The 23,302-nt window shown below is 37.6% G+C and overlaps 1 protein-coding gene across 1 annotated transcript in view; it reads left to right on the top strand.

The window, feature by feature from the left end:
• The window catches only part of EFHC2 (EF-hand domain (C-terminal) containing 2), a 62,087-nt gene extending 40,813 nt beyond the window's left edge, over nt 1-21,274 (top strand). Inside the window, exons 10-15 of the mRNA XM_010571372.1 lie at nt 783-979; nt 5,537-5,670; nt 10,754-10,951; nt 11,549-11,641; nt 18,637-18,742; nt 21,179-21,274. Coding sequence (XP_010569674.1) covers nt 783-979; nt 5,537-5,670; nt 10,754-10,951; nt 11,549-11,641; nt 18,637-18,742; nt 21,179-21,274 — 824 coding nt within the window. The remainder of the gene's footprint in view (nt 1-782; nt 980-5,536; nt 5,671-10,753; nt 10,952-11,548; nt 11,642-18,636; nt 18,743-21,178) is intronic.
• The last annotated feature ends 2,028 nt before the right edge of the window (nt 21,275-23,302 follow it).

The following is a 23,302-nucleotide window of genomic DNA, read 5'->3' as shown; positions in this document are numbered from 1 at the left end:
GCGAAATGTTCCTTGTGGATTATCCAGAAGATATTACTGGAAATGTTCCTTGTGGATTATCCAGAAGATACTACTGGAAAGCAAAACGTTCCTTTTAGTATCTTACATACCCTTGAGCACCGTGTGCAGTTTCCAGTGGCACAAATAAAATCATTATAATGTGAAAAGAAATAATGTGACATACCCAGCTCACAAAGGAAATAACAGATCGCAGTTAAGTTGCATTGGCAGAACAGTGTGTGGAAGATAGTGTCATGTCACTCCTACTTTTTTTTTAACATTCAAAAGCCCTTAAAAACAAATTAGAACTACAGTGCACCAGAATTCATGATCTTCGTAGGACGGTGCTATCCTAAGTTGTGAATTTTTTTTTCTTTTTTGCTTTAACAGTTCAAGGATAATTGCCTGCATCTTACATTTTGCATCTTATGTTTCTCAAGGGTCAGTCCCAAGGCTGGCGACAGGGTTATGGGAACGATTTGAAGAGGCACATTTCTGTCCCATTTTAAAGAAAAGAAAAAAAGGGAAGGTGTTTGGCAGGCATTCAAATGAGACATGTCACAGAATATGCACAATGTAACTGTTGCTGTGGACACTGGCAGAGACAGTTCTTTTAGCAACCAGAGGGAGTGGGAGAGTGTATTATGAGACAAGAAACTCAGGGATGAAAACTAATATTTAAATACAAACCAGCTGGTTTGGGGTGTCTTTTGGGTTTTCTTTTGTGGTTTTTTTCCCCCAAGTAAACCCACAATTAATTATTTACAATTCTATTCCCGTAGGGATACTTGGTGGGAAGTTCTTGGAAAGAGGTCGCATTAAGAAGCCTGGGCAGGAGCTCTTTAAGAGTGAGCCATCTGAATACTTCAAGGCTCAGAATCTGTTTGTTGGAGCCAAAGTTTGTTTCCATGGTCACAACTTTCTTTTGGTGGATGCTGATGAGTACACATTCAACTACATGGAGAAGCATGCAAATGAGGTGAAGCAGGCTCTTGTTATTTTCTGTTATCTTTAAGGACTGTACCTTATCTATATATTTTTCAGAATTATTTATACCTAGTTTCTTCATCAAAGTTCACAGCCCAGTACTCTCTGTCTAGCAGTGGATTTAGGAGATGTTAGCTAGGGAGTGCACAGAAGCCTAGCCACTCTTCGCTGTCCATTCCCCTTCTACTTTCTCAGCATCCACTCTTACTGTATTAGAGGTTGTTAGAAGGTATATCCCTGCCTATTCTTTCTTGAGACTGTGGACCTCTTGTCCCTGAATTCATCTAACCCTTGTTGAACCTACAGATACTGTCTGCTTTCACAGCTTCCTGTGGCAGCAAGTTGAAAAGTTCACTGCCTACTATGTAAAAAAAAAAAAAAAGATGATAAAAGAAGTAAGTATCTTTTATCTGTTTTAAATGAATCTCCTACTAGTTTCAAGGCCAGTTCTAGTGTTCTGGGGTTTCATGAAGATCCCCATTCACCTTATGCACCACCTTCATAATTTTGTAAATCTGAGACATTCTTCCCCCACAGCCTAATCCTATCTAATTACGAGTCTCACCCTTTTTAGTCTGTCCTTGCAAGGCAACTGTGAGATGTGGAGACTGGAACAGTGCACAGTACTCAAGATGTGGGCACATCCAATTTAGAGTCTTATCGATGAGGCTGTTATATTCCCTGATTTGATTTTTTTGCTTCATGCATATTTATCTGCCAAAACATTTCCCTTGTAATATTAGAAATTCATATCACAGTCAGGAATTCAAGCTTACTGTTTGTACTGAGTTTCACTACCTTTTGGTGTTGCCTTTAGAGGGCAGAGCAACAATAAATAGAGAGCTGGCATGCCTCGGCTGATGTATACTTCATGCTACCAGTCATTACAGAAATGACTGGTAAAGAAGCCCTCATTCACCAAAGCCAGAAATGTATTCAGTAGGAGGAAATTGATTGTCTTATAGCAATTGTCACAGAGGTCAAAAAAGAAGGGATACAGGGATGGAGAACCACAGAAGAGTCACAGAGTCTTTTGTGGGATTTTATGTTGGTTTGGTAAGAAATGTAGATTTTTTTTTTTTTTTTATTATTATTTTTTTACAATGAAGTTTGTGCTGCAATATTTGAATAAATGTACCCTGGTATACGTGGAAATCCCTGTTATGTGCAGCTCTGACCCGGTCACTCTGAGACGCATCTTAAGAATGCGTCGGCTCAGGAGCCAAGGCATTTCTGCATCATGATCCCTCTTCTGGATTGTTGCTTTGTCAGTGTGATCTTGAACATCAGCCTTTGGATTAGACTGTGCTGTGAGGACTTTGGGGTAGTGCATAGGGTTGATAGCTCATGGTGGTGTGGCAGCATGAATGGTGCCCTTAGCAGACCTTCTGCAGAGCTGCCATTTGCATGGGCTTGTTGAGAGTACCCCTAGGGAAAATATCCAGGAGCGTTTATCCTCTGCCCATTTGTCCAGGCCTTTTGTGGATGGAGAAGGGCAAAGGTTCTTAGTGCAAGTTTTGATTGTTCCCTGTCTGCTGGCTCACCAAAGTGAATGAACCTGCAAGACTCCCAAGACACCAGTAGGCCTAGTACAGTTTTAGGGACTGTGAGTCTTGATGCCATTGTGCTGCTGAGGCAGAGGTAGATGCAGCCTGACCCTGTGCTGCCTTTGGGCCACACATGCTGTTCTCACTCAAATGAAAATAGCAGAACGGTGTGACTTCTTTGTAAATTAACATGGAGTTAGCACCACCTGCCTTCCCTGGAATAATGAGGAAGGTCTGCAAAATGCTCGTTGACGTAAAATGCTACAACTGCTAAATGCTTTAAGCAGTAAAATACAAAGCTATATACATTATGTTTTCCTACTGCTGGACTGTTTCTCCTCCTGGTAGAATCAAAGCCAAAGCTATTCTCCAAAATGCAGTACACATCATTAGATTGTAAATGTTCTTTGGAACTGCTGTTTGCATAGATTATCTTGGATCAAACAGGTGAGATCTTAGTTTTCCAGACTGAATGATTGTATTTTATCAAAATAAAATCTGCAAAATGGGAAGAAGCAACACTAAAAATACTTCTTGAAAGTGAATTTTGAAATGTTCTTTGCACAATTAAGACTTTAAAACAGCTGGTAGATAAAAAGGTTTATTCTCCCAGTGATAGATGCTTTATTCACATCCTCTGAATAGAGCTCCAGAAGTAAAGACACACCTTGTTTGCCTCAGTTCATCAGGGGATTGCATACTCAAATCACAAGAACTTCAGCAATTATTAGAGAAGAGCAGAGCTGGAAGATGGTTTGAAGAAGGGGAAACAATTTTAAGATGACTATTTTTCAGTTATTTCTAAAATTAGAAAATAAGTAATTTTCCTTCTGAATAGACAGAGGTTTCCTTTCAGAGGAACACATCAGTATGTTTTCTGAAAACTGGTGAAAGAAATCCAGATGGAATGTTTTTCTTCTGGAAAATGCCATTCTGACCACATGTCTATAGGCTTATGTTGATTTAGATGAAACTTTGATAATCATAGTGCAGGTGGGAATTCATTTTGCTATCATTGAAACATTTCTTTGATACCATATGAGATATTTGAAAAGTTTTAATTTTCTGTTTCAAAATCGTATTTATTATATTGTTTTTAAGTTATGGGGAGAGAAGAATCATTGAGTCTTGTCATTTTGATTGCTACCTATACCGAAAGTAACTTTAAGGATCTAATTCTCAAACCTTTTCAACACTTTTAGTTTCGTTTCCAGTTTGAGGAAAAAAAAAGATGTATTTAGAAAATGTAAATTTGCTTGCAAAACAGAACGTGTGTTGCGCACAGTCCTACTGGTATTATCCAGGTTTGGGGAGGACTCCTTGAAACAAGGCATCACTGTGCCTCCTTGGAAATGAATTTATCATCACTGAAACAGTCTCAATTGTTCAAACTTTGTAGTCTTCTGCAGCACAAACATGCAGGTTGATTTTACTTCCACTGAATTCAACATCATAACCTCTGACTTAAGCAAGACAATCAAACAAAACTAGATTGTGACTACTAGCATGTCCGGAATTACATGAAAAGGGGGGAAAAGCGGGTAAAGAGTTATTGCCATGCTGCGTGGATACTCGATGTCTATGTAGGTGTTTGGAATATGTAGTTTAGAAAAAAGATGTAAAAATAACTGCTTTGATAATGTAGAGAAGACAGGTTTTTAAATAGACAGAACACTTTGTCCGTCTTTAAATACTCTGCTCATTGATGCCTTCTGCCCAGTCTTTCCTCATTCTCTCTTCCTTGCTTTTTCAGCAAAAAGCTGTGTGCTTATGGCCCAAACAGTAACAGCTTGGGGAGGGGCCTGAAAAAGTTGCTGTCTCTAAAACGTTTTGGTTGTTGGTCCAGCTGCTCCACACCACTGCCTTGCATGGCATTGCATGCCAGGACTGTACCTGGAGCTTTGGCGTAGGCAGCAATTGTCTTCTCTAAATCTGAGCATGTTACCTGTAACCACTGGTGTATTAATTAAACTTGGATCAATTTGTACTGCTCTGGCAGTGTCATAGGGACTTCAAATACCATTTTCTGGATCCCTTTGAACTGATACAAAGCTGTAGACAGTCTTTAGCATAATTGGGAGTGAGGCCCAATCTCTGTTGTGATTAGGTCCTTAATACCAGTCATACCAAATTTCAAATAATTGCTAGTTAAAAAAACATTGCTTACTGGAAGAAATGGAAAAAAACCTATTTTAAGACAGTTCATTGTGCTTTGTAAATTAGGTGGAGCATGATAGATGTAAGGACATATCAGATACTCATACTTGGACTCAACCCTGATTTAATGACTAAATACATAGATGTTTTATGTTAAAAATAAGTATAGCAAATAATCTTTTGTAGAGTTCTAACACAACAATCTGAATATAGGGTGGAATCCTTAGTGTTGCAGTTCTGTTTATCTAAATTCAAATTTATTTTAATGGCCTATTTAGGAAGAAATAAGCATTCTTCTTACATGACAGGAAAAATCAGTTCCTAACAAATTTCCAATCTGCTAATTCTGAGTGTATAAGACAACATAGTCTAATGTGAATGAGAATATCTATTGAGGCAGTTCATTAGAGCCAACTGTGAGAAGATTAATTTTAATTTGGTGAAATTTATTAATTGAGAATTAAGTGAGGTGTACCAACATGAAATGAGGACCATGTTATTAGAACTGTACTTTAAATGTTTCTACTTTTTCTTTAACAATACAATGTTTGAAGGAAAAGTGGATGTCCTTTTATGTGGCTGGAATAAGCTTTCTGAGTGTGCATGATGTGATGATTTTTGTTTAATTTTTTATATTCTCAGTAGGAAGCAATTTTTTTCAGTAGCAAGCTTTCCTCCAAATGTACCACAGTGTTGATTTATGCATTTGAAGTGAGACAATGAATAAACTAATGATACTTAGTGGTTCAGCATTGCCCTGCATCATGACAACTCTTGCTGGTACATGCATAGTTGGTTGCATAGTGCTTTTCTCTCTAATCTATGTCTTGCTTTCCTCTGTTAAGTTCTCCGTGGCTGATATTGGTGTCATCCTTAAGAAACTGAAAGACATAACTGAATCTCGTTCCCGAGAAATCAGACAGGTGTTTGCAGCCACTGACCCTGAGCATACCAAGGTGATTCAGTATGACCCTTTCAGGTAAGACAGGGGATTTTGGTTTTTAATATTTAATGAAGGCACATTCCCCAAAAATGTATAAAGCATGACTGTTTCTTGATGCTTTCTGCACATGTTAGCTGAAAAATGGCGTACATTTGTTTTGCATTTACTTGGAGACCTGTGTGAAAAAGAAAGTGAATCCGTGCCCCAGAAAAAAAGAGAAATGTGATAGTTTCAAGTAAGCTGAAAAGCACAACTAAAATCTGTCTACCTTTTATGGAGTTGGCATAGGGTGTTGTGAAGAAAGGCAAGCCCGCAGTAATATGTACACTGAAGGATAAAGAAAAGTCCACCCTGAGAGTCAAAAAAATTAATTAGTTGTTTTGAAATTCAAGAAGGAATGTTTGAGTTGCCTGCTGAAAATGGTGTTATTTGGGTTTTGAATAATTGATAAAGAGAGTCTTCATGGAATCGAGGTGTATTGAAATTATAGAATGCAGTTGTAAGCATCTTTAAAAAAGACTGGAAAGCAGTAGCGAGAGCAATAATTAATGCTTGGATAGTAATTTTACCGTAGATAGGGGGAGTAGAAATCTGGATTCTGGCAATGATCCAGATATGGCAATGGGAAATGTATAGATACTTGAAAGAGGATCATGCTCAAATGTAAGCTGATTTCAGTTTATCCCACAGCCAGAATACTTGAGCGTATGAACTGTGTTGGGTACTGGTAAAGTTAATGATGTCAAACAGAGGAGGAAATTTTAGCTAGAAGCATTTGGTTTTCACAGTGGTAATACACTATGTATTTAGAAACTGTCATAATAACTAAAGCATATAAGTAGATGTATATTATGTGGAATGTCATCCCTATAGGAATGTTAACCAAGGCAGAAATTGCTTCTGAAATATCTCGGGAGAGATATAGATCAGCAGAAGGTTCTTCCATCAGTTCAAAGTGGAAGTAGTGAGAAATCAAAACAAACTGGTATTCAGAAATGAAAGATAAGTGATTAAAAGGTAGTATTTAAACTAAAAGGGGCCATAGTTATTGGCAGCTTTTGGTCAAAATATTTCTAGACTCAGGTATTTTACTCAACAGAAGCAAGATTTTGAATTGTTAATTGCATTAAGAGGGAAAATGTTATTACTAGAGTAAGAAGGGGACAAAATTTAAAGTTAATGTATGTCTGGAGAAACTTTATAGCACTTGGAAAAGGGTTTTAATTTATGTGCACAATAACTGTGAAATCAAATAATTATGGTTTTAATTCAAATTATGAAATAATAATCTGTAAAACTTCATCTTCTTAAAGGCACTAAGAGCAGGTCAAAGTTTTGGAACATTTGCATGATGAAAATTGGTGGAGCATACTTTTAGAAGGGATGAGTATGCTTTTAAACAGCAGGGAAAGATTTTTATTTTATCAGGAAGAGGCTCAGTTGAGTGTAAATTTAATCACAGTCGTATTCTGTGCAGCTGTGAACAGCCCAGCTGTTTAATTTAGGGTAGTGCTGTTCTGTGGCATGGAGTAAGATATGTCTAGTCATATGGTAGTGAGGCACTTGGTTTCAGCAACAAAAATGCAGTAGCCCTCTCCATAAGCAAGAGAGAAAGCAGGGGAACCCACTACTAAATGTTTTCTTGGCCTCAATGCTCACCTGGGCCAGCCTGAGCACCTACTAATGGTCTATATCCCTCCTGTGGTGGGACTGCAGAGGGTCTAACAGGGAGCATTCACACTGCCAGAGGAAGAATTTGCCTCTATGGAACATTTAACTTCTGTGCTTTATAGTGATAGTAGATTTTGTTTCTGTTCATTCATATTATACCCAGTAATCTAAAGGCTCTCTTCTTTTTATTATCCATGTATCTTATTTTAGAACAAAAGAAACATTTTAATGACAAAGATGAGAGCACTCTTTGCACCTGTGAAAAGTCAAAGATATTTTCTGTGAATAGAATATGTACTTTTCTTTCAGTTTTGTATTTTCTTGTGTACATCACTGTTTATTTTTAATCTGTCATGGCATTTCATGATTATAACTAACTACAAATGATTATTTTTAGTACAGGCAATTATCTCTATGACAGCTTCAACCAACATGATAATCCTCTTTTCTTATCTTAAATATAGCTAAAGCTTTACTGTGCTCTGAATTTGCTTGTTCAGATTTCTTCCTTTCTACCTCTGTAATTTTATATGAGCTGCATTTAAAAATACACCTCTAAGTATGATGTAGTGAAGCAGAATTGTAGTTATACAGTTTACTTTAACTACATTCAGAACCCAAATCATTGTCCAGGAAATATATACATTGTGTACACTGAAGCTATCACCTAAGCTATCGTTAAAACTATTGAAAGCTTTCTTAAAAAGAGAAGAAAAAAATAAGTAAAACTTAGATGCCTGTGCATCACATGATCCTATCCAGACTGCTTTTTCTCATAAGCTACTGCAAGACCGCTGTTAGAGACAAAGAACCATGTGGGTTTAACAAAGATGCCTGTCTTCAATTCAGCTTGAGAAAGAGCTCTCTTAAGCAGTTAATTATTATTTCTTCTTTCTTTACCAAATTCAGATTGCAATCTGTCTTATTCTTCTACAACAACAAAAAAAAAAAGTAAAACAAAAGATAACTAAGCTGTGGGAACAAATGTTGCAGCTTGTTTCTTTTTGTCAGGAGGAGTTTAGATGTAATTCTGTTTGCGAATCTTGGGTCTCGCTCATTAGTCCCTAGCAATCACTAAAATATTCCTTAATTCCCAAAGGAGACAATAATTTTGTCGGGGGGTGGGGGTGGGGGTGGTGACTTTGATTGTCACTGACTGACTTGAGAAAATAGAAGACCTTTAAAATCCTGACACTGGAAAAATCTGTGCCATGTATAGAAATCCAGTCTGTGGAAATATTCAGATGGGTGATGTTATCTACATGCTTTCAGCTTTGCCAGCCCAAGCATTTAGAGTGCCAGGCTTATCAGGCAGTATTGTCCTCTTCTTTGTGTTTGCAGTAATATTACTGCAGGCTCCAGGAAAGAGGCTTCAGTTTTGACTGGATCTCTGAATGCTGCTACAAAACAAATAATAATATTCAGTAAGTGGAAAAATAATACTGACAAGATAATGATAATATTAATAGATGGACCAAGTTTTGGTCATTGAGTTTGCATAATCTCAAATAAGGTTTGCTACTGTCAACAATGTGTCTTGTCCTTATATTTATCTCCTGCCACTGCAAATAAAGGATCTTTCTGATTTATTTAATATGAAAAAAGCAGCAGTTGAGTCAAAGTAGACACTATAGAGTGTTTAACATCCTTTTTTGAATAGCTGTATAAGTGCAATCATATTCTATGAAGAGATATCTTCATTTGAACAGGACTGCACAAGCCTCTGAGAGGAAGCAAGTGAAAAATTATATTTGTTGATAAAATTTTGCAATTTGGAAGGGTACTAAGTTTCTGTGCTTTCAGTTCACGTGTGGATCTTAAGACACCCATTATCAGATTCATTCAAGAATTTAACTGTTCTCCAGACAGCAGTTTGAGTTTTGTGTCCGAACTTTGTGCATCACTAATAATTTCTTCCATTAGTTTTTGAAGATCGGTATGTAATCACAGTGATGCAGTACCCTCAAGGGTACCACAAGGTACAGCTCTAATTGCATCAACAATTATGGTGAAGCTTACTCTTAGTGCAGTTTATCCAGCAGTATCATATATAATTAATCTAATTTTGACTGAGGGACATAGGCCTATGTTGATGCTTGCTGTTAAAAAAAATCCTCCTGAACTTGAGTTCACCAGAGGCAGATGTTTGGGATCATAACGCTAATGTAGTTACACTAAGCCAGGTTTTTCAAGAGGCCTTGTAGCAGCTGAGGTAACCTACAGTTCAGGCCAGTTTTTTCCAGGAGAGCAGGAAGCCTCCTAGGTTTCCTTGAATACCTTGCTACTGGTGTTTTTCTTCCCTTATGTTGTGTCAACATCCAGGACATATGAAGAACTCTGTAATCATTGAAGGCAACAAAACCCCTACTGCAAAGACAATGTAGTCTTTAAAATTAGTCCTTCTCCTCCACTCTACCAACAATATAAAGCAGAGGGAGATTGTTCTGAACTGTAATTACTAGACCTGGTTCTTAAGCTCCAAAGCTTGTGTCCATTTGCTGATATACAAGTGCCTTCAGGAGCTTACCCAGAAATCACTCCAGCTCTATTACCAGCCAAAAATTGTTGATATTAGGAATGACTCGTCATTCAGTGCCAGCACTGGCTCATCAGATGGATCTCAGGAACATTTCTTCTTCTTGGGTTGGGCTGATTTGTCTGAGCAGCACACGCAATCTTGGGAGAGCACACCTCAGGCTCTTCCCTGCATGATTCTCTGCTGACAGTGTCCAAGCATAAGCTGGTCTTGCTACTGCCTCCTGTCTTCCATTCTTGCCAGGAGGGCTTGTGATTACAAGTTGGGTGTAATTTTCTTCCCTCTCTCTCTGTGACTAATTCCTGTTTTCCTCCCACCAGCTTTCCCCTGAAAGTTACCAATCAGGGCCAGCTTTTACAATACTTTGTGAAGTGTGGCTTGACACTTAACATTCTGTTCTCTGTTGGGATCTTCTGCCCCACTTCTCCTCTGATGTTGTTAATTCTCTCTCTCCATTTTATGCAGCTGTTGTTATGCATGCTTTGTGTTTACAGATAATTAATCATGTGCTGCAGAATGCAAAATATAATTAGGAACAAAACAAGGTAATACCTTGTTAATTCACTATCTTGTTGGATAAATGCAATGATAAAATTAATCTTTGCTAATATTCCATGCCAGTATGGCACCTCTGGGAAAAGGCTTCAGTCATTATTATGTGGGTTTGTATCCATAGCCAACTACTGTGGAAATGTGGACATTCTGCAAAAGTTTAAGAGCTCGGGTAATTTCCATTATACCTACTTGAACAGATCTGGATTTAAAATTTAAGCAGATCCATTCTTTAAAGATCTAAATACAGCATTTTATGATGAGTGCACTTTAATCCTTCCCCCCCTTAAATTTAGTGATTATTAACTGGTTTTAACTCCTTTACTTAAAACTAATGTAGGCTGTTGTTTTTGTGAACAGAAATTTGATAGTCAGGATCACTGATGGAGCATTTTCAGAACATGAAATTTTGACTCTCAGGCGCTATTACAGTGTGAGAGATGAATATGAAATAGACCTCCACTCCCTCCTTTCAGCTGCTCAACAACAACTAAAGAAAAATAACTTTGAGAATTTTGAACAACTGTCTGCGGTGCTTATATACAATGACCGTGAAAAGTAAGTTTCCTCTATTTATCCTAAGCGTTATTTGGGAAGCTCTGCTTGTAAACCTACCTACTTTCTGCTTGTTGCTGAGCAAATGATATATTACAGCCAAAGAATATTATTTGTAATGTTAAGCCTCTCTCAGCACTTGACAGTAGACAACAAAAGGATAGCCTTTTTGTCTCTTTTTCATTTTGTTTGTGGACTTTTTATTATAGCTGCTATACTGAATATTCTGTGACATAATCAGATGCCTGTTCACAGGCAAAACACAGTATTTTAAATCAAGGAGGAAAAATGGTGATTTAAGGGAAAAAAGAAAGGATTTGTAGCTGATGCTTTTTATGACTCATTTGGCCTTTTTGTTCTCTGATGTCACAGATAAAGAATCACAGAGAATCACTAAAGACCTCAGCATGGGGGAGACAGGCCACCATGTACACTTCAAGTTTCTCGGCTTTGTAGTAGCAAAATTTCATAAAACCTTGTTTTCTTTACCCTTCACCCTGATATTCCTCACATGTTTTCCAGTTCACAGCAACATTCACTTGCAGTAAAACTGGAAAATACCTAATGTAAACTTCTCCCCCTCTCCTTCTGTTTGTGTAGATGTGGAGTGCTGCCCCATGAGATGTGCAGGACTATTTGCAAGTCCTTTAAATTGCCACTGGCTGATGATAATCTGCAAGCTTTACTGACCATGTAAGTTAAGGGCAGATAGTATGACCTGCATGCATGGGTGCAAATCAATGCTAAATATCTACTGCAGACACAGTTCTTAAGAATTTGTCATTTATATAAGATTAATAATTTCATAATGCTGATTTTGTCTCTATACACATGGGGACTTTCCTATTTATAGAATATTTATGATCAATTGAGGTGCATCTGTCTTAGCAACTTGTCTTCATTTTGTGTGGCATGGTAGATCATCTGGTTTTTTTCCAGAATTCTATGGAATTAGTCTTATGGGAATCAGATACTGATACTTATAATTATCAATGAGATTCACTTTTTTTTTGCATTAGTTGTTCCTGAGTATATGTAAAGTAAAACCAATAATCTTGTGAAAGCACATTATGTGAGTTTTAAGGAACGTACCAAGATGAATACAATGAAATGTCCTCGAAGCAAGTAGACAGCATCAGTAGTAAATAAAAGTTGTTCCCATTAATCTCACCTGAAACAGATTTTATTGTAATTTTTAAAAAGGTAAAGGAGTGTTGGCATGGTTTTGGTATTTTTCTATAGAACATTTAATTGTTTCGAGACAAATTATTGGTTAGCTGTATTAATGGGAATAGAAGTGAAAAGAACTAGTATTCAGTGCTTGTATTAAAGGCTAGAGTAAGAGTAGTTCAGAGTAACCTGTGGTGTTTTGAACACTTACGTCATGTTGAGTTTGGTTTTCATGGCCAGATTTTCTGGTAATAGGTTTAAATGCATGCTCTTTGGTCTCTTCTTTCCCTTGTGGGAAATCCTTAAATGTTTTGTCTGTGCCTTCATACTGTGTCAAAAGCAGAAGCAGGTCTTGTCTTCTGTCATGTTTAGATGCTTTTAGGTAGATATGCTTCTTGATTTCAGGAGGAATTGCAAACTAAGCATCTGGATTTATCGAATAATGAAAAGACTCTTGTCTGGCAGAAATGTGGAATCCACTTTAATGAAGCATCTTTGTACTGTAAGCAAGACTTCCTACTTAAATCAATAGCAACAAGACTGCTTTAAGAAGCCTAAGGGGCTATTTTTCACAAAGCCCCTGTTTCCAGACCAAAAACTTTCAGAATAGTTCCCTGCAGTAGCCAGATAGATGACTCTGGCAATTTGCTGTTCATCACTTGTGACAGTTAGGTTAGAAGCATTAGTCATCATAAGCATGTCTGAATCTTAGCATTAATCTAAAACTCATTTTTTAGATCTCCCACTAAGCTGCCCAACAGAAGAAGTGTTGGAGGACAATTGACATCCTGTACTGGACAAGGGGTTCTCATAGTTTCCACTTCATAAAGGCTGAAATTGAATAGATGCACAGACAAGGGACTGGAGGTTTTCCTTTATGTACTAACTCAATGCTGATGAAAAACAGACAAGCCTGGCACATCATAGGCTCCAGAGATAAGTTTATTGTTTGTGAATTTATACCAGGGAAAGCTTTTGTGAAATGAACCTCTTCTCTCCTGAAGAGTCTCAGTGTAGGCAGTTAAAAAGAAAAAGCCCGGTATATTGTAATAAAAATTAGAGATAAGCTTAGAAGACAAGGAGAAAACGAAGGGCTGGATTTCACCCAGCTTTAGCCAGGTACCCATGACAGCTGAATTAGGATTCACCCGCTGGAGGTTCTTTCTCTAGACGATGGAGAAGGGAATAGTTATCTCCTCAGCCTGTGTAAGAGCTGGATTTCTAAATTACCATCCATTTTCCTTTGATTCTAAAGGGGCTGTGGCCAGCCTGTGTTGAGATTTCTGTATGAGAAAGATAAATGGTGTGAAGCTGGGCCTCAGAAATCAGTGTGAGAAGTACTTCATATGATAGCGTGCTATATGTAATGCCAGTTCTAAGTTACATATCAGCTGCTTCGAAAGATGGCAGTTTGTGGTGAGTCACTGCACTGCAAGTAAGAATGAAGATTGTCACAGTCTTAATAATGTGTGTAGCTGTTGCTGCTTGGTAAGTTAATTGTTTCATGAGGGTGCAGAGTTAGGGAAAGATTTTTTTTTTGAGGTCTATTTAATAGGAGTTAATTTCCAGTAATCTAGAAATCGACGAGTAGAGTTGGCTGCCTGAGATTTAGACTTTTCTCTTTCTTTCCTCTTGCTTCCTGTAGTTTTGAGACTGAAGAATCATGAAACAGGCAGGTTTATTGTTAATGAAGAACAGTCTCGCTCTTGGGGAGCATGCAATTCAATGTGGGCAAAGTTTGTCAACAATATTCCTTCCCTGTTTTTTTCCAATGAGGAAGCATGTAATTTTGTGTCAACTGATGTTTCTGAAGCAAGTGGTGGTGGTGGTGGTGTTCCTGCTGTGTATATCTGTATTTTTGAAGGAAAAAAGTGGTACAATAAAAGTTGTTGGATTGATTCCCACAAAATCAGTATATATAGCTAATGCACTAGCTGGACCCCATTCAGCTATAAAATGATGCTAGATGATGTGATCAGATAATAGTTGAAGACTGAAGCTATATGTTTATTCAGCTTTGCTATCTGAGATTAGGTGGCAAAGACTTTCTGTAGGACTTAATGGTTCTATTTTTCTATTTTGAAAGGTAATACTCTTAAAGTATTTATTATTTACATTTGTAAATTATACTGCAATGATCTGTCACTCATTAAAAGCATGGGATGGGACTAGAAGTTACTGTCTAATTTTGTGGTCGCCTCCAGATGACCCAACACTTTGTTTACTGTACCCAAAGACCATTCAGTTTCCACAGAGTACAGGGAGAATTAGCACAAAGACTGAGGTTTTATAAGACCCTTTCATATTGTCTGTCTAGTGTAAATTTATATATTTAATTGTGGGATGGTGAAATAGTAGGATTTAGGTACCCAACAATGTGTCCTTTTTTCCAGTTTACCTGAGCTGGCTTATTAAAAAGCATTTCCTTTCTCCATCAGCATTTTCTCACTTAGTTTTTTAATCACAAGGCAATACAGACTTTTAATCACAATGTATTGAGCAGTGCAGATGGTACACAATTGTTTCTGCCAGAAAACTACAGTAGTCATTGTAAACATTTCTTTAAATTTATGCAGGCATAATGAACAATTATAGTTTGTTTAATAAATAAATGTTGCTAAAGTGCTCAAGTGATGAATTTAGGGGTTTTTTTTCTGTTATTTCTATTTACTGCAATGCTAAATGTATGCTAACAAGGACTTAAAAAGATGCAGTCCTTCCCTAGAGGTTATATAAACAGCTGGCAGATAAGGAAAGAAAAAATGGAGCGAAGAAAGAATGGATGACAAGTTTACAAATATTATACATTGGTTGTTCTGCATTAGTTTAGTTGTTAAGCATATGTCCCTATTTTTTAAAATATGTCAGTTAATTTCTGTTAAAAGCAGCTGTGTAGTTCTTCACCTCTCCACAGTACCAGGGTAGGACTATTGGACTCTGGAGGGGGGCTTGTTGTTTTGAAAAAGTTAATCCCTACTATCTCAGGTAGCAGTCCCTGATAACAATGGGCCTTCTACATGGTCATCCCAGTTCTCAAGTCATTAATAGGCCAGGCCAGGCTGCTCCTGCCTGCTCAGCTTTGCCCTGGTTTGTGGCTGGGTAATAATTTTTTACCTAGTTGCCTACCTGTAATGTTTTTTTAGGGCTGACCTATTTCTTTCAGGAAGCAAGCCCTCTTTTCCTGCTACAGCAAGTGTCCTGGTAGCAGGAGCAAGATTGGAAATGGTCACAAGATCTTTCTCCTGCACTCTGTCTTCTGCTCATTAGCTTTGATGCCTGAGACTCCCTATGCCATTTGTGATGAAAAGACTCTCTAGCATTAATATTTGGATCTCTTAAAAGAAATTATTTCTGTTATTCAGTGTCCCGAGGAACTGATGGTTCAATTTATACTTGTTCAAGATGTGAATAAATGTATACACAAGGTGGTAGCCCTTACTTAATTCATACTGATCAGCTGCATATATTTGTCCATGCTTGCTGTTTTAAATCTTTTCTTATGAGCAGTTTATGACAATTTAAGTTTATACCTGTGTTACACAGAGACTATCAAACAGGCTGAAGAATCCCAACATTTTCTCTAAGGTTAAAGCAGCATGATACTTCTCCTCTATTATAAGATTAACTTCTTAATAAATGTTATTCAAAACTAAGGAATTAAAAAACCTCTGTATGTACATGAACTTTTCACATAAATGTTTTGGTTACAGATTTCTTGATGGGAAAGAAAAAATATTTATAAGTAGCCTTTACTCACCAAAGCATCCTCAGGAATGGTCATAATGGGATTTAACCAGATTTTTCACGTATCTGGAGTATTTAATTATGAATATATTTTTAGAAGCAGAAATGTGCGATTATTTCTGTAATGTCAAAGGAAAAAAAAAAAACCTCTGCAAACTATGATAGGGATGGGGGAGTGATTTCATAGTCTAAAATCACATGCATTGGTGAAGTCATAGGGCAAAACTGAAGAGAAGCATGGTTTCAAGAGATCTTTGTTGCATCTTCTTGATAAGACAAATCTAATTTCCTTTCCTGAAGAGCACTGTCACTTTCAGTCATATTAACTCCAGCCACTGAAATGTATGACATCTCTGTCCTAACAATGCACAAATTGATAACATCTCCTTAGTCCATCTGGATACTCTGTGCCAAATTGCAAGTGTGTGCTTTTAGTAGATTGATACAGTAAGTCACAGCAAGCAAGAGAACTAAAGAGTAGGTTATTTTTTTTTCTTTCTGGATTATTCTGGAGTAATATTTTAAGCTGCTTTCTGTAGCTATTGAAATATGGGATTTAGGAATTCTGTTTCCTCTGCCCGTGTTAAAATCTTTAGTTATAGTTAGCTTCATGCCCATGTTGTCATCTCAGTTTGCCAGTGCTGTCACATCAAAGGACTTTTCTCCCTGTTAAAGTTTGTCGAAAGCAGAAGCAATGCTTTCCTTGACTTCATTGCCTCAACTAGTTCCACGCCTTCACTTGTTCTTTATTTAAAAATCCTGCTTATGCAGCTCTGCATCTTGGCAGTAGACTTAATCTTTTGACTTTTCACAATGAGCAAAAGATAAATACATATATAGTAAAAGAAAACAATCATTATGATAGTTCTGAAATTAAAAATCTTTGTGCCATAGTTTTTTGCCAAGAGGTATAAGCTTTTTTATTGTCTCGTTACTTCTAATGCAAAACTCCTTTCTTTTCCCAATTGCCACCTGCAAAAAAATCTGAAAGAAACAAGAACCCCCTAGAAGTGGGAATGATAATTTTCTTATGTAGTGGATATATTCCCCAAAAGCAAGGCTTTATGAAAATGTTAACTTGCATGTGAGCTATTATAAAGCAGCAAGCTATCATAGGAGGGTTTCTCATTGGCAATGTTTCAGGCTCCTCTTTAATACTAGTAACAGTAGCATTCTTTTCTGACTTTGCTTTCATCTTCAGCGTAACTCTCTGTACTTAACATTCCAGTTTATCGCTAGCGTCTCTGTTTATGGCTCTCAGTATATTTTATTATTATCTCTCCTGCTGACTATTAAATGAAAGGTGTGGGGGGAGGAGAAGGAGAGGATGAGTTGCAGTTTATTGCAGTTTATTTTTGTCACTAGATATATTTCTCCTCTTCTCCGGTATTGTTTTCCAAGTTCGTGCTGTAAATTCTCCCTTAAAGTACCTTCATGCTTAATTTTTACCAGAACATTCTGCAGTGATTGAAGGGTTTTGAGGCCCATGTTTTGTGCAGTGCTATTTCTTTAAGAACAAGACAAAATAATTTTTTAAAAGACTTGTTTCTTGGAGATGATCTTGCTCCTGTGCAGTAGTATTTGTCTCACCAGATTATAGGGCAGAACTGTTTAAGCTGATGTTTCCCACCAAAGAGTAGGTACTGAGTCTTGCTAGTTGTATATGTCTCTCCATGGACCCCAGTGAAACACAGACACTTCCAGGGTGGGCTTATATGCCTAAATGAGGTCCCTTTTATATGTAGTTAGTGTTAGGTGAGACAGATGTCATTCACAGAAACTGCTAGCATGGTATTTATAGCAGAGCAGTTAAGCTGTTCATTTCAAGAATGATTTGCATGGTAGCTTCAGCTTGTGGGTATCTTTCAAGCATTTGACTAGTCCCACTGAAATAACAGTGGTTCCCAAGTGCCTTAATCACTTAAGTGTTCTGCTGAATTGAGGACTTTTTTGCTGAAGCTGCTTCATCCAAATCAATGGCAGAAGGATGATGTGACTTACAAATCTGCTCCCATGGGGTTTGTTAGTGCAGGGTAATGATTTTAGAAATTTGAGGGAGGGAGATAGCATGTTCCACATGTACCTGTAGACCTTAGCTGGCGGCATATATATCTTCATGCAGTTAGGGGACCCTCATAATTGACACAAATATATATATATTTATTCCATACAAATAAAGAACAATGCCATGAAACAACTGCCAAATGACAAGGCTTGTGATTTTTAAATCTGGCTATTATTTGATAGGTTAGAGAGCTGTGTGTTTGTCAATTGTAAAATGATCCCAAGATGTATCCAAACAGCATTTCTGAAGGATTGCTTTCAGAAAATGATTGTAGAATCATATAAAGCCGTCAGTTGTGTTATAACACAGCTCTCTCGTGTCATTCTACCTGTTTCTTTTCTACACAAAGGAATCATACACTGATCATCCCAACTCTATCTTTGTCACCAATTGTGAGTTCCCAGTGTTGGAAAAGGTTGGGCAAAGCTTCAAAAGTAAAATGAAATTACTTGAAATGTAATAAACCTTAAAGAAGTTGAATTCTACTATGAGAGATAATAATAAGGTGTAAGAATATGGAATAGAATGTATGATATAGAAGTTTTTGAGAGTTTGGTAGTGTTTTTCTGTACTCCTGCTGGTGTTTGGTAACAAAGGAGTAAAAAATTTTTATCCAAAAGGTAATGCATTAGTATGCTGTATGTAATATGATACAACTTTGTTAAAAATTTCCTTTAACCTTGAGTCATCTTATGGATATTCTGCTTAGGTTTGAAAATGACCATAAGCAAGTGGAATATAAGAAGTTTGTGGATGGGCTGAACTGGAGAGAGAATCAAATCCCTGCTTGCCAGACGATAAAGATTCCTTTCAAGGTAAAACCAGTGTATCTGAGCAAAGGAACAGTACAGTACATTGATATAATTTGTCCAATGTTAACATGAGTGCTTTATCCAATGGAGACCACAATGGTTTTCATATTTGCGTATTTGCACCTGTTTTCTTCAAGTAATTAATTTTTTCTGGGATATTTAGAACGAAGCAGAGAAGTTAAACCGGGACGAGGAGCCCTGTAACACCCCCATGCCTAATAGGTGTCACATGTCTGTGACATTTTTGTAGAAGAAAAAAAAAAGAGAAGGGGAAACAGGTGTATTTGTCCATGAACAATGGGCGTGAATACCGCTTCACCCACAAATATTGTTGTCATATGTCAAACGATCTGTTTGCTTGCTGAGGTAGTCAGGAAATAGTTTAAACACCACTGACACTGCAGAAAATAGCTATATATTTTTTATAACTCCATAGAACCTTGTATATAGTACACCACATCACGGGTAGGCGTACAGCAAGAACAGTATTGATGGATCAAGTTTGTGTATCTCCACCAGCCTGCTACTTAGGGTAAATAAAGATGTGGTATCAACAAACTGCAGAGATTAATCTGATCTTGCCATCTTGTGCTGAATGGAACATTTTAAAATAGATGGTGCATAAGGCAATTTTACTGATTTTTAAAAACTTCATAACAGATAAATCCGAAGCCCTTCTGCCAACACATAGTTTTGCTGTTCTGACCTAGCCAATGTGTTGCTATACTTGTACAGGATGTGTTTGATTGTATTCAAACCGTTTAGAAACATAGCATTCCTTTAAATTCAAGTTCAACGGCTACATAGTTTAAACCAATATTCCTCAAGTAATGTGCTATTAACTCGACTCCTCTCTCTTACTTGGCTTACCAGCTCTTTCTTCTGTAGCATCTCATGAGGGCCCAATGCTGCTGGTTTGCTCTGCTTTCCATAGTGGTTTCTTTTTCACTTTGTCATTAACAACAATTTTTCCATCTTGTACAGATAAAATCAAAGCCCTTCCATGTGTTTTATACAGCAGTCCTGTGGTTCAAAGTGTGCATTAGGTTTTGTTCAGTGGATATTCTTTGATTTTACGGAAGAATTCTGTGCTTAAGTTATAACTCTACTTAAACAGTGACTGCTCGCAGGAGGTTGTGTCAGGATAAGGGGCTTCGTGAGCCTCAGTACCACAGAAACAAAAAGAATTTCAGAGCCTGTGCCCAGAGGATTTTTGCCTTGAAGGTGGTGCTAAGCTCTGTACCAAAAAGCAAGGGTGAAAGAAGCAGAGGCACAGATACACTTGCTGTTGAATGTGTTTGACCGTTTTTTTTCCCCTCACAGGATGGCTTATCTAGCCATTGAGCATGACTTGATTTCTGGCAGGTGAGGGAATGAGATGGCTTCTATGGGGTGAAGGTGGGCTGCAAGTGGCGGTGGAACCAAGACGCAGCCTTCACAAGTTGAAGGTGTGGAGAAAAAGGTGCTTGTGAAATAAGCAGGAGGTTGAAATGGACATTTGTGGTGTTCTGATCGGCATAAGAGATGAGGTTTTGTTTGGGTATGAAGAAGATGTTATCTTTCCTTGGAGGACAGCCAGTGGATGGGCTTTCCAGGAGTGGCTGATGCCCAGGAGGCCCAGTTGAGAATGGTACATGGAGTTATGTGAGGAAGGTTACAGCTGAAATCAAAAAGGAAGAAAGAACATCAACAGAAATTGTAATCAGTCGTCATCATGCTGGCATAATCAGTTCCTCATCAGCTCCAAAGCCTTGCTGTAACTGTCATACTGACATATAGCACTGTTTTTAATGAACTGCGCCCAAATTGGTGCCAGTATAGTTTACAGAGTTTTATCAACATTATTATTTTGTTAGTTAGCTGCAATACCTAGGCTATCTTTGGTACAGTACAAGAATATTTTAATGAAGAGATCAATAAGAAATGGAAAAAATCAGAGAAAGGAAGGGATTTAAATCTCATTCAACTTTAGAATCCAATTGTCATTCTGTTCATGACTTACCATGAATTAACAGCAATATTTTGGGGCTACAGTACCTGTCTTTGACAGATAGATTTCAGCAACAGAGTTGTGCTTGTTTAGCTGACTTTTTTCTTCTTTCTCTCTCATTATTTTGTATGATTTTTGGTGTTGAGATATAGATGACTTGCAAGATTTTCAAGTATAAGCATCTTAATAAAGAAAATATAGCATTATTTAATTTGAAAATATCAGCAAAAGGGCTAATGATCGAAAATATTTTTAATAAAATATTCTGCAAGTTTGATAAAAATGTGCGTGTAGTAATCTTTTAAGAGGATGTGCTATATTATGGTCCACTTTTTCACAGATTTGTATGTGGAAATGAAGCAGCTCATTCAATCTTATGTTGACCAGCTTTTAATTATTCTTGTTTTCAATATTATATTCTAAGATATTCTTCGGGTTACTAATTTCAGAATGAAGATGACTGGAGCGGACAACCACCATCCATTCCTGTGAAAGGGATCAAATACTTACCTCTTCTGGATGATCTATTTGGCAAGGAAGAATAATCTGATCTGTGCAAGGCACTGCTTTTGGATTACTGTTTCAGCTCCAAAACTTAACTTAGACAGATACTGAAAACATTCCTTGTAAAACAAAAAGATCAGATATAGGTTTTATTGCATTTAATTTCTTATTTCAACATAGATATATACTTTGTGTGTTTTTCAAACTTGTCTAAATCAACGGTACTCTTTTATACTTACACAAGCATAATTAAAACTGTGTCCTCTAATCTTTGTGTCTGGTTATATGGAGGATTTACAAGTATTGGGAAATCTTTGAGTCAAACAGAGCAAAATCTGACTGACCCTGCTTTGTTCTGCAAACAAAGGTTCTTGGATGACCCCTTAAAATATTAGGTCGGACTATATTAGCACAATAAGGTAATTCCATTCAAATTTCCTCTCTTGCTCTTTAGCTTATATCTGTGTTTTTGCTGTATCTCTGTGGTGATGCTTAAGTACTGTTTGTGTCAAAGTTTGTTATTTTATGGAGGAAATACTAGCAAGGCTTTAGCACAGTATAAAGTTGCTCTGGTATCAGAGATAATTATAGCCTTGCAATGTAGAAGTAATTATTTTGCAGGCATGGCACGGAAGCTATCAGCTCTTGCTGTTGTTTTAAATGTGACTCAGATTAATAGACACCCAAGTTTACTTGGGTGAAACATATATGAAAAGAAGATGTTTCAGTACAATTTTAGCATGCAACTTTCTTGCAGTAGCACTGTACTTGTCCTTTGAAAATTAATTGATGCCTTTCTCTTTGCTCAAAATTGCAATGAGTAACTGGAGTTCCTGTTAGCATTTTTGTATCTTTTTAAGCTTATGCCAGCTCAAAGCCATGATTAGATCTGAATTTACTGCATGCTTTTGTGAGAGAAGTAATTATGCCAGATTAAAGAATGGAAGAGCTGAGGTGAAGGGGGGGAGCTGACTCATCCATGGTGGTTCCACAGGGGAAGAGGTGTAAGCCAGTGCATGTCTGCCAGTGGCTGGGAAACACACATTTGGTAGACTGAGAACCCTGCGCTTTCTGTAATCTGAAATTACAATTCGGGGAGGAAGTTTTTTGATTTAAAAAGATGAGAATTCAACGTATCTAAATCCCCAAACTGAGGGAAAGACAATAGTTCAGAGAATAACTTAATTCAGTAAATCTCTATCTTTTTGGAAACTTGGAGATCTCTTTTAGAATCATGATTCCATTTAGAAATACCTCGCTGCACTTTTGCATGATAGTGTAAATGAAATTTTTAATTGTATGTCTTCTCTCTAGCCCCCCCAGCTCCTGAGAAGAAATTCTTTTCCCTCCATATGGTAAAATAAGCTTTTGGCAGCTTTTTTACTTTTTTGTCAGCAAAAAAAGGACTTGAGGCAAGGCATAATTATGTGTGTTGCTGCTACTTAGGCAGATGTTTGCAATGAAATGGGTAAGTGATGGTCTGTGTCCAGGGGGTCAAAAAGAAAACTGTGAAAACTCCTTAAAGTGCTCCAAGTTGTAGACAAGACCATGTACTGCTTTTTGATCCAAAAGAGGAAAATGGTTTCTTACATGACAAGAAAAATGTCTGACCATGGGGGTAGTGTCTGGAGCCAAAACAATAACTTGCATTTGAAGCCAGTTTGATGAAAGCTGAAGTTTTTTAAAACATGCCACCAAGACTGAGCTTGACACTTTAAATGAACCATAGAACCATAGAATTATAGAACGGTTTGTGTTGGAAGGGACCTTAAAGATCATCTAGTTCAAAACCTGCTGCCGTGGGCAGGGACACCTTCCACTAGGCCAGGTTGCTCAAAGCCCCATCCAACCTGGCCTTGAACACTTCCAGGGATGGGGCATCCACAACCTCTCTGGGCAACCTGTTCCAGTGCCTCACCACCCTCACGGTAAAGAATTCCTTCCTCTTCATCAACCAACACCCCCAAGTCCTTCCCCTCAGGGCTGCTCTCAATCCACTCATCGTCCAGCCTGTGTTTGTGCTTGGGATTGCAGGACCTTGCACTTGGCCTTGTTGAACTTCATGAGGT

Source organism: Haliaeetus leucocephalus, unplaced genomic scaffold (assembly GCF_000737465.1).
Source record: "Haliaeetus leucocephalus isolate CR32 unplaced genomic scaffold, Haliaeetus_leucocephalus-4.0 Scaffold317, whole genome shotgun sequence".
Classification (NCBI taxonomy): Eukaryota; Metazoa; Chordata; class Aves; order Accipitriformes; family Accipitridae; genus Haliaeetus; species Haliaeetus leucocephalus.
The sequence above is the reverse complement of the archived record's forward strand: the minus strand, read 5'-3'. Positions and strand labels throughout refer to the sequence as shown.